This window comes from Cornus florida, unplaced genomic scaffold (assembly GCF_030987335.1).
Source record: "Cornus florida cultivar Cherokee Brave unplaced genomic scaffold, ASM3098733v1 CherokeeBrave_3.0.0_Hap2_Chr11, whole genome shotgun sequence".
In the NCBI taxonomy this organism is placed as follows: Eukaryota; Viridiplantae; Streptophyta; class Magnoliopsida; order Cornales; family Cornaceae; genus Cornus; species Cornus florida.
In genome coordinates this window covers 135,604,953-135,616,958 of record NW_026775581.1, presented here as the reverse complement: position 1 = coordinate 135,616,958, position 12,006 = coordinate 135,604,953, and the positions used below count along the sequence as shown (strand labels likewise).

The window sequence follows — 12,006 nt, the reverse complement described above, 5'->3', positions numbered from 1 at the left end:
ATAGAAACAAGACAAGAGGACCAACCTCCACTCTCCTCCCCAAAACGACACGAAATAACTCTTCTCCATTGTCGATGACGCTCTTTACCGAACCTCCCTAACCACTTCCCCAATAAGGCTCTATTAAAAGGGACCAACTTCCGGATACCTAACCCGCCAAACTTCAATGGTTTGCAAACCTGCTCCCAATTAACAAGATGATACTTAAACTCCTCTCCTTTTCCACCCCAAAGAAAATCTCTCTGAATTTTTTCAATTTGTTCAGCAACAGAGCACAAGATTTGAAACAGAAATAAGAGAGGGTGCTCTTAAAGTTGCTTTGAAGAAGTGGAATGCCCATGTTATTTGTTTGCAAGAAACCAAGTTGGCTTCTATTTCTGATGATGTGGTTAAAAGCCTTTGGGGAAGTAGGTTCATGGATTGGGAAGCCTTGAACGCCTCTGGTACATCAGGTGGCATTCTTATTATGTGGGATCGTAGATGGATGTCCAGAACGAATATCTGGAAAGGGCTTTTTTCTTTGTCATGCATTTTTCAGATTGAAGATGATAATTTTAGTTGGGTCTTTTCTGGAGTTTATGGACCCGTTATTGATTGTGATAGACCTTTTTTTTTGTCGGAACTTAGCTACATTAAGGAATTGTGGTCATAGCCTTGGTGCTTAGGCGGGGATTTCAATTCTTTTCGGTCTCCATTTGAGAGATCCACAGGGAGGAGGTGGTCTTCGGAGATGACCCAGTTCTCCGACTTTATTGATAGTCACCTTCTAATTGATTTGCCATTGGAAGGGGCAACTTTCACTTGGTCTAGCGGCAGAGACTCAGTTACTTTATCGAGGCTCGACAGATTCCTGATTTCTGGAGATTGGGAGGAGAAGTTCCTGGATGTCACTCAGGCAGCATTGGTTAGAGTCACGTCTGATCATGTGCCCTTAGTTCTTGATTGTGGAGGTATGAGATCTAGACGGACTCCATTTCGTTTCGAAAATATGTGGTTGAGAGCTGAGGACTTCCAAGGGAAGGTCCAGTCCTAGTGGGAGGAAGCAACGTTTACTGGCTCTACTAGCTACGTGCTTGAGAAGAAGTTTCAGATTCTCAAATTTGAGCTTAAAAAGTGGAACAAAGATGTGTTTGGGAATCTTGAATGGCAAAAAAATAAAGTCATGGCTGATATTGCTGAGATTGATCGTCTTGATGAGATAGGGCAAGTCACGGAATCTCTACGCTCTAGAAGAATGTCTTGTCAGACAACTTTTGCTGAGATTGCTACTATGGAGGAGATTTCGTAGCGTCAGAAATCTCGAGCTTTGTGGCTTAAAGAAGGTGACCGTAATACTAAATTCTTTCACAGGCTTGCTAACGCTCATGGAAGATACAATAACATTTGGTGTATTCGTGTGAATGGTTTAGAGTTGCGGAAAGAAGATGAGGTGCGTGGGGGTATTGTTTCTTTTTATCAGCAGCTCTATACCGAGACTTTGGAATGGAGACCAAAACTTGATGGTTTGCATTTCGATGCTATTTCTTCGTTGGATAGTGATATGCTTGAGGTTCCGTTCTCTGAAGAGGAAGTTCTCAAGGCGTTATCTAGTTGTAATGGTGATAAAGCTCCAGGACCAGACGAATTCACTATGCGGTTTCTGAAGAGAGCTGGGAGGTGGTGCATAATGAGGTAATGGGCACTTTTCAGGAATTTCATTCTCATGGCACATTTGAGAAATCATTAAATGCATCTTTCATTACTCTTATTCCTAAGAAGGGCAACGCCTCTGACATTAAGGACTTCCGGCCAATCAGTCTAGTGGGGTGTATGTATAAGCTTATTGCCAAGGTCCTTGTTCTTAGAATGCGAAATGTTTTGGATGGAATTATCTCAAAGTTACAAAATGCTTTTGTTGGTGGTAGACAGATTTTAGACTCCGTTCTTATCGCAGGAGAATGTGTCGACTCCAGGTTGAAGAGTGAAGTTCCTGGTGTATTATGCAAACTTGACATCGAGAAAGCTTATGATCACGTGAATTGGAAATTTCTTCTTTACTTGCTTCGGAGAATGGGGTTTGGGGATCAATGGATAAAATGGATTGAATCTTGCATCTCGTCAGTTATGTTCTCTGTGCTTGTGAATTGCTCTCCTACTAGTTTTTTTCTGAGCTCGCGTGGTTTGAGACAAGGAGATCCTTTGTCGTCTTTTCTTTTCCTTATTGTCATGGAGGGATTGAGTAGATTAATGAAAAAAGCAGAGGATTTGGAGTACATAAAGGGGTTCACTGTTGGCAGAGATGTTGCTAACCAGATTGAGATATCCCATTTATTGTTTGCAGATGATACCTTGGTTTGTGATGCTGATGTTTCCCAACTTAGGTATTTGAGGTGCATTCTTACATGCTTCCAAGCAGTGTCTGGTCTTAAGATTAATGTTGAAAAGAGTGTGCTTGTCCCAGTGGGGGAAGTTTCTGATATTTCCTCCTTAGCTACTGTTCTTGGGTGTGGAGTAGGTGTTTTTCCACTCCCTTATCTGGGATTACCTTTGGGAATCTCCTCCAGTAGAGTGGGGACTTGGGATCCGGTGATTAACAGGTATGAAAAAAGATTAGCGGGATGGAAAAAACAATATCTTTCGAAAGGGGGGAAAGGTAAATTGAATTAGCTTTGGACCACTAAGCTTAAAAGACTTAATAAATGAGCTATAATAATTTTCTTTTATTGAGGAAATATTTAGATTTGAATTTACCGCAATATATATTATAGCTCATTTATTAAGTCTTTTAAGCTTAGTGGTTCAAAGCTAATTCAATTTGCCTTATATATATAGAGAGAGAGATTTTACTGTTATATTAGTTCCAATTTATATTATTTCTAAAGCTTTATTTTGAGCCCATCACTTGTGAAACCTTTGTTTCTAGAAATTATCACAATCTACTCTCCAACCGGATTTGCAATTTTTCAACATCGGTTTGAATTCTATTTGATTATGTTCCTAATTGAAGTGCTAGAGTCTTTATATGGATAAATCAATTAATAGTTCTAATTTCATATGTTCCCAGGTGGTTTTGGTTTCTAACTCTTTAATTTTTTACTTTTGATAATGTAGACATTTTCGCATATGTTGAGCACAAAATTGAACTTTTGTGGCTGTTTATATATATATATATATATATATATATATATATATAATAAAAATAAAACACAAGCCAAATACACATTAGAGATGTTTCCGGAATGGTAAACACAAGTCAGAAATCAAGTGGCAGTCTAATAAAAATCCTAAACTCGATAGAATAGATGATTCAGCAGCCTCCTTGAGGAGACCAAGTTATTGCCTTGGCAAACTTCTCCACAGAATAAAAGGCCACCTAATAGCAATGTCAGGAGTAAGTCATAAATAAGTCCAAGGGTCAAATGAGTGGTGAAACAGCCGGCTTATTTTACCAAAGACTTCCAATCCCAAACAGAATAAACTATAAACAATTTAGAGACTTGAATCAGCTTAAGCGCAACAAAGTGATGACTGAAGAGAAACTCTTAAAAGACATCCATAACACCAGCTATGAAACTATATTGTCCAATTTGCAATGCTAATAACTAGTAAATGTAAGGATCCAAATATTAACTATAAAATAATAATAATAATAATAATATCCTCAATAAAAGGCAATTCAATTCAATTGATGAGTACAAAATAAAATTCAAAATAAATATATAATAATATTAATAATAATATAATAATAATAAACCTGATTGCCGAGGAAATCGAGAATATGGACAGTGCCATCTTGAGTGCCCAGAGCGATCATTCGCTCCGCAACGGTGATACACGAAGCTGCATCGCTGGATAGAAGAGAAGGCACACTGCCCCCCATTCTCTGGTACTTGAGCCTCGGCTCTTCTTCCTCCTCCTCTTCTTCTTCGTCATCTTCTGAAAAATCTTCCTCTTCCTCTTCCTCTTCCTCTTCCTCTCTCTCGTCATCTCCTTTGATTCCATTCTCTGATAGCTTCGGAGACATTGTTAAATTTGGAATGAGAGGAAAGAGAAGAGAATTGAATTGAATTGAATTGAAGCGAATGATTGAGAGACAGTGGGATCGGTTTGGTTTGGGTCTCCTTTTAAAAGCTGTTTTGGGATTTTTTTTTTTTTTTTTTTTTTTTTTTTTTCCTGGAAAAGCTGTTTTGGGTTTAGGAAGGTTATTTTTTTTTTTTTTTTTTTTTTTTTCCTGGAAAAGCTGTTTTGGGTTTAGGAAGGTTATAACGAGTAGCGTTGCTACATAAAACGACAGGGAAGTCCGAAATTTTAGCCGAATCTATACTGGGACCTAAACTTTTTGCCACATCAGGTAGCATAAAGCTTACTCACATTTAAAACTGAATTGAAAAAAAATAATAATAATAAAAAATAAAAATAAAAAATTCATAATTTTGAATGCATGTAATATGAAATTATAAAATAGGGCTGTAATTCGCATGGATTGGACGGATTTGAGATATAACTTGAGTTCAATTTACTATATGAAATGTTAAACCCTATCATCAATCTTAACTACTCAACCCAAGCCTAACCCATCCTTCTACTTTTAAATTCAGGCTTAAATTTCGTGTAAAAAATTCGAGTTAATTTGAATTATTCGTATGGCTAATATTTACATCGAAAATTTAATATGATCTTGAATTAATTTTAGATTAAATTACTCTTAAACAAGAAAAAATTTAAAGACTTTTTGTAGGTTTTTAATAAATTATAAACAAATTTTTAGAAATTTAATTCTCCTAAATATTAACATACAATAAATTAAAATTTAAAAAAAGAAGTTAAAAAGAAAAAAAGTATTTATAGTTTAAATATTATACATAATATATTTAAAAGTAAAAATATATATGAAAATGCTACTAGAATTCGGGTTCGGGTTGGCTTAGATTGCTAGCACTTCAACCCAAACCCAACCCTAATTAAATTCGGATTGAACTTTTTTAACCCAAGCCCAACCTTAATTGTAAAAATGATTGTCCAAGTCCGTGAAAAAATGGGTTAGGCTCAAATTGAGTTTGGGTTACCCAACTCAAGTTACACTCCTATTATAAAGTAATGATGAGGGTCAGAGTTTTAGTAAGAATAAAATAAATTTTTGAGATTTTTATCGGAAAAAAAAAAAATTTATTTGAGCATGTGACAGTCTAAAAATTTTTATAATTTAAAATTTTATTAAAAATTATTTATTGATAATTAATTTTGACAAATTTTTTAATAAACTATTAAATTAAGATAGCAAATCCTTAATATACAGTATATATATAGAGAGAGAAAGAGAGAGAGAGAGAGAGAGACTGTTTAGTGTGCAGCCGATAGAGTTGAGTAGTGAGAGAAGCAAAGGATAGAACATCTGGGTCCGTCCACTTGAGTAGTTTGGAGAGCTTGTGGTGCTGACTTGTTTAATTTATACAGGGAGTTGGGTCGGTTAGGTTTTCGGCTAACCTAGTCGTTTCATGCCTCTTTGGTGCAGTTTTAGACAGTTTGCTTCTATTACTGTCTTCGTCCCAAAAACAAGTCCCAAAAAAAACAAGACAATTTTTTTTTATTTGTGAATCGTGTCGGTTTAACTTGGAAGAGTTAGAATCCTCTAAAAATGACAATTTTTTATAGGTCACAGAAAGTATTATTTATTTGCAACGAGACAAAAGAGTCATGACGAAAGGTACTTGCCACCTGTCTTTCATTTATCCTCCTCTAGTTTCTAGTACTTTGTTTGGGATTACCAACCGTGGTCACTTTTCTTTGTGGTCAATTCAGATGGGGCTTCCAAATTTTCTAATAATTTAGTATTTCAAGATAAGATGTTATAAAAAAATAAAAATTGGTTTTATAATCAATTTTTTTTATTTTGGTCTAATTAGACTTGACAATGGGATTAGGCACAGGCTGAAAATAATCACCACTTGAAACTACATAATTTTGATAAATCGCAAACTTGGAATGCAAGTAAATGCATTAATTCTATTCATATTTTTACTTATGTGTCATGTTATAATTGGAATTATTTCTCCTCGTAAGAGCTAGATGGGTTAACGAAAATAAAAATTATAAATAAATAAATTAAAAAAAAAAAAAAAACAACACCAACAGATATCCCTTTAAAGCAATATACTATGTTTGGGAGTACTGAATCGGTACATTAAATTTGAAATTTGAGAAAGCTTAGTTTAAAATTTGTACTAAAATTTTTCTAATCTAAAGCGTCAATTCAGTGTCGCCAAACATATTACAAGGAAAAATTACATTCAAATGGACTTGTGGTCCCATATTTACATGGCTAAAGAGTTAAAGGTGTTTTTGCACTAAAAATTAAGTTTAAAAGTTTGAAGTAGATTAATTTCTAGAAATATATATATATATATATATATTTGAAGTAGGTTCTACCAGCTTCTAGACTTGATTAGAGTACATACTTGACTTCAATGTTTTAGTAACATCTGATATTTCATAAACTAATGGTCTTAATCTCATTGTATCTAGTACTCCATTTTGAATGTGTAGTTCACTTTCAAATGTGCAAATACAATATATAATTCTTAGTCCACAACTCTTGAAGAGTGTTAGGAATGTTAAGCCAGTAGAGCGGAAGAAGCACTAATGCAAATGTAAATGCCCGAATTTCAAGAACTCAGAACGCTAGCGAGTAACCCCAAATTCGACCCAATATTGAGTCAGAAATGCGGAAACAAAAATAAAGAAGATGTCACTAAAGGTAAATATCACCTCTAGGAAGACAAGAGAGCCTCATAAAAAGTCTCAAGACAAAAGCGAAAGCTAATATCAAAACGGACAACATACCAAAATAAAGGTAAAATGAGTGGTCATTTTACCCAAAACATCATAAATTTGACCCTAAACAAGTCAAATTAAGTGATCTCAATCCAAACTAAACAATTTAATACATCCAAGGAGGTCCTAAGACTCGAAGTCAAGGTTTCGAGAAAGTACCCCGTCCCGATCAAGTGATATCCCGACACTATCTCATTAAAACAAGTATATCTCTCAGTAGGTTTGGAATATGAATATGGGATTGGTACCATTGGAAATCTAACTCAAAATCCTTGAACTTGGACTCAAGAATGACCTAATTTCGATCTAAAATAAGGGAGTTATGACTGTTGCAGGATCGGGTGAAAAATTTGTCCAACACATGAACAGTAGCTACGAATTCTGCCCAAGAATTGAAAGTAGGCTGCCAGAAAGGTTACCCAAGGTCTAAATTGAATATGTAGTGTCCAAATACACCCAAATAACCATTAAATGTCCTAGAGTAGTCGGTTCGGTTGTTAAAAAAAAAATGATGAATAGTAACTATGACAAAAATTTAAAAAGAGAAAACCCAATTTTTTGTACCTTGCTCCCCCTTGCCAAAAAAATGACACCTAAGGCCTCTAAGGTCAATCCCAAATAAAACTAAGCATTGCATGATATAAACACTCATCAGAATGCGTGAAATAACACAAATACATATTTTGATACAAAGGGGGTCCTTTAAATGTGCATAGTGAAAACAAAGTGGCCTTTGGCCTCAATTATATTATTTTGAAACCCTATCAACATACATCCTTAAAAGCAAAATATAGGCTTACATACTAAAAAGATAAAATATATCATTAAGTGTACAACTCCAAATTGTAAATTGCATTACACATACAACAAATGTAAATGCAAATAAATCAAAACATACATGTCATTAACTCCGATTGTCGTCCAAAGCGACTCATTTCCTAAAAAAATGTTTGTATAATAGGGGGTGAGCACAACCGCTCAGTAAGGAACGGATTATACAAATAAATGCGTTATTTGAAATCCCAAGGACATGCAAAAATGCTCGGCATCCCAAGGATGAAAGGTTATACAACTTAAAGCCTAAGTTTCGTGAGATAAAAAATCAAAAATTTTAAAAAAAAATTTAAAAAAAAGGGGATCATACACCCTAACTCTAATTTCCGTAGCATGACAATTCGACTCAACTCATGTAGGCACATAATCAAGTTATGCATCCAAAATACCAAGTCATAAAATGACTAATACAATAAACCATAAACCACATAAGGCACATTATCACATAATGGCAACAACGAAACTATAACCATAATCAAATCCACATAATCCCATGAAATATGAACTCGACACAACCCATAAACTCACCATGATTCTACTCACACAATGAATAACATGATATGAAATGATATTGTGCCGGAATCATATTCCGCACCTAAAAATGATGTTGTGCCAGAATCAAATTCCACACCTAGAAACAAATGAGTGCCCTTCTGCACCCTATAGATATCATGTATACATCAAATAATATATATATCATGAATGTCGTGCTATGAACCCATGAACCCAATGATAACCACAATGAACCCATAGCCAAAGTGGCACGCACACCATAACTCACACATGATGAAGAAAATCTCAATGCAACAAGGATATCTAAACTATACAAGCAAACATTTAACCAACTCCTTTAAATACATATTGTAATGTTTACAATTTTTACCATTTTTCATTTTCTAGAATTTTTTAATTTTTTGAGGTTATTTTCGTCTATTCTTGTTTTGCGTGCCAAACACTGTGGGGTGTGCTGAGTGTGTCTGAGAGTTGGTTGGGGCATTCCATTGAGTTCAGGAATCTTGAAAATGCAATGGTTGTCATTTCGGCATTTTTCTGTTTTTCAGGTCGGGGGGTCCAAGATGGGACCCACTAGTTGTTTATTAAATTGTGTGGTGGTGATTTAATTGGTTTATATATATGTTGTGGGGCCCACATGGAATGTTTTTAATGGCCTTAAAGCCATTTGGCTGAACCATTTCTCAGCCTCTCTTTCTCTCTCTGAAGAAATCTCTTTCTCCCTCAATTTTCTATTTTTTTTTTTTTTTTTTTCACTTCATATCTTCAAATCAAGATTAAGAATAAGTCTTTGAGAATTTGGTATTTCCGTTTGAGGCAAAGTTGGAGAGCTCGTCAAGCTCTTCATTTTGATCGGAGCAAATCACTATTTGACCAATCTTGGGATTTTTGAAATTAGGGCTTGGAATTGGGGCTTTTGGCATCCTTTGAGGTAGGAGTGTTCTAATCCACAAAACTCTTTGATTTCTTGTGAATATCCCTTTAACTTGATCCCAATAAATGCTTAATTTGATTGATTATCATGTGATATCTAGGGTTTCTATGTGATGATGTTTGTTATATGAGAATTTGGTTAATTACACGTTCCTTGAGTTACCATGATGAAATTTGTCAAGTTGTGCTATGGTATGTTTTTTTTTTTTTTTTTTTTCCCTAAATGAAGGAGTATATTAAAATATAAACAAGATAGTACAAGGGACAATATGAGGGCATACCCTCATAAGAAACACAACGAAAATCTTAAATAGGACACTCAATATCCTTAAACAAGGACATTCAAAAAAACATTACAAGAAAGATTACAAAATATCCTAAATAGAACTCCCCAAGACATCAAGCACTTCCCAAAAAATAGATTTAGCTAAATCCTTAACTCCTCTAACACATTTATTATGTAATCTATTGTTTCTCTCCCACCATAGGAAATAAAGAGTAGCAGTAAAAATCATTATAGCCATCTTCCTTGTATACTGCCTTTGAAAATGGTGAGTAAACTATCCAAGCAAATCATTAATTCCATGGACCCTTTGCAAAATCCATCCACAAACCTCGAAGAGAAAGCTCCACACCTTCCACGTGTAATCACAATCACAAAAAATATAATCCAAAGTTTCTCCTTCTGTATAGCACAAATAGCATCTACTTGCAAGAGCAAAACCTCTTTTCTTCATAAGATCATAAAACAAAACAGCTTTGTGCAACCAAAACTGAATGCATTGACCACCTAGGCCGGCCTCCATTCCAACATAAACCAACCTATTCAACCTCTTGATTCCTCAATCTAGCAGCATCCCAAGCAACCTTAAAACAAAAAAGGTTTAATCCACTGAACCATATCCTCACCTTCATTAATCAAACGATTCCTGAACAGCTGCACCAGTTCCTTTGTAGTATTTCGTAATGTGTCTTCATCCCACTGTCCATCCTTAATAAACTCGTGTATAAGAATATTTTTATCTCTGCTCAAACACCCCAACAACCTGTGGTTAAAAAGCTCACTCAAGAACTTCCCATCACACCAAGTGGTGGTTCGTCGCGGGCACCAATGTTTAAAGATGCACTAAGAGTGTGAGTGTGCAATGTGGCCAAGTTTTAAATTTATAAAAGCCACTACTACCTCTAACTAAAAATATAGTTAGGGTGAGTAGGGATCGTCCTAAGAGATTATAGGCGTGCTTGCAATGGAAACAATGTATAGGGTTAGTAGGTCAAATGATTAAAAAATGGTTTGTTTGGTTGATTAAACTACAATACAATTGAAATTAAAGCAAGTAAAAGGTAACAGTTTAGAATGTAGGTAAAAGATATAGAAAGAGGACTTGGGATACTAGAACTCACCACTAAACTTGACTTCACTAGACACTAGCAATTGTATATCAATGGGAAAAATTGAATTGTAACTTGTGTGTGTGTGTGTGTGTGTGTGTGTGTGTGTGTGTGTGTGTGTGTGTGTGTGACATTAATTGAAACTAGGCATGGATGGCAAATAAGTATAGCTTGTCTAGCCAATTCAAATGGAAAGCACAACCTATCAAATGAGACCAAAATCCATTCAATGAAATCACCATTTCTGCACACACAACTATCTAAAAACATACACCCTTTGCATTCATAAATATGGAACACCAAGGAACAAGAAAAGATTGTCCACCTATCTATGAATCTAAAGCAACTACACTACATCTACACTAAATATATGAAAATTAAACTAAGTAAGCTAAAGGTGTGGCACAATCCATCAAGAAACAAGTGTGAACCATCAAATAAATTACAAGAGTGTTCAATTAAACATTATGTTTTGACCATCTCTAGATTAACTTCATCCATACACATAGACATGCATAAACTCCACTAAATCTAGAGAAAAGCATATGAATCATCCATTCTAGCATACATAGACATATAGTTAGAGATAGAGAATCAATTGAAAGCATTAAAATCCATACACATCAAGTAGAAACCACAAGATATGTATATAAATCCAAGATCAAAACATTTATTACAAACAAATCCCCAAGAATATACAAAACACTAGGTCTAGGAAGCAAACTTAGGGGCTACTTTAGCCCCAAATAGATGTCTAGCCACTCATTAAAGTAGTCATCCAACCCTCAAGGGCTATCTCCATGGTAGGAATGACCTCCTTCTTGATGAAAACCCTAGAAGAATGGAAGAACTCCCAAAGATGTATAAAAGCTCTCTAGTCTCTAACCTCCTCTCCAAGATATGAGATATGATATGTGTCTTGAAGATATGTTCAATCTTCCAAGCTATGTGTAAAAAAATGGCTCAAAATCCTTATATAGGAGGCTCAAGTGTCACACCTAATGGTTTGGATTCATGCACTAGGGTCCTTACAATGATTACACTATGAGCCAACTTTTAATGAGCTGGTCTTTGTTTTAATTCGGACTTGAGGAGTTTCGATCAATCGAACTGTGTTGAGATCGATTAAACATTGGTCAGATCCATCGAATACTGCAAAGATCGATCATCCTTGGCGGCGCCTTTTTGAATAAAGACAAATCTCTGAGATATTTTGGGATATTTTGGGCAAGAGACAAGAGTGGTAGGTGAGGATAAGATCGAATATTTTCGATCGATCTGAAAAATGTTGGATCGATCGAAGATGGTGGAATCTTTTGGATAAGGATAAAGGCTTGGATCCATCTTGAAGTGTCCAGATAGATGTTGCTTGGATCGATCGAAGAAATGTTGAGATCGATCGAACTTGCTGATTTTCAAACTTTGCTTCATTTTCCTTCCACTTTGCTCATTTCTTCCATTCAGCTTGGGATTGTTTCTTTTAAGCTCTTATTTGGCTGAATTAACTCATTTTTGGAATAAGTA

At 35.2% G+C, this 12,006-nt stretch overlaps 1 protein-coding gene across 1 annotated transcript in view; it reads right to left on the bottom strand.

The window, feature by feature from the left end:
- LOC132286947 (vacuolar protein sorting-associated protein 41 homolog) overlaps positions 1-4,188 on the bottom strand; it is a 48,324-nt gene extending 44,136 nt beyond the window's left edge. Inside the window, exon 1 of the mRNA XM_059789390.1 lies at positions 3,734-4,188. Within this exon, the coding sequence (XP_059645373.1) occupies positions 3,734-4,003 (270 nt within the window). The 5' untranslated portion in view covers positions 4,004-4,188. The remainder of the gene's footprint in view (positions 1-3,733) is intronic.
- Positions 4,189-12,006: the final 7,818 nt, after the last annotated feature.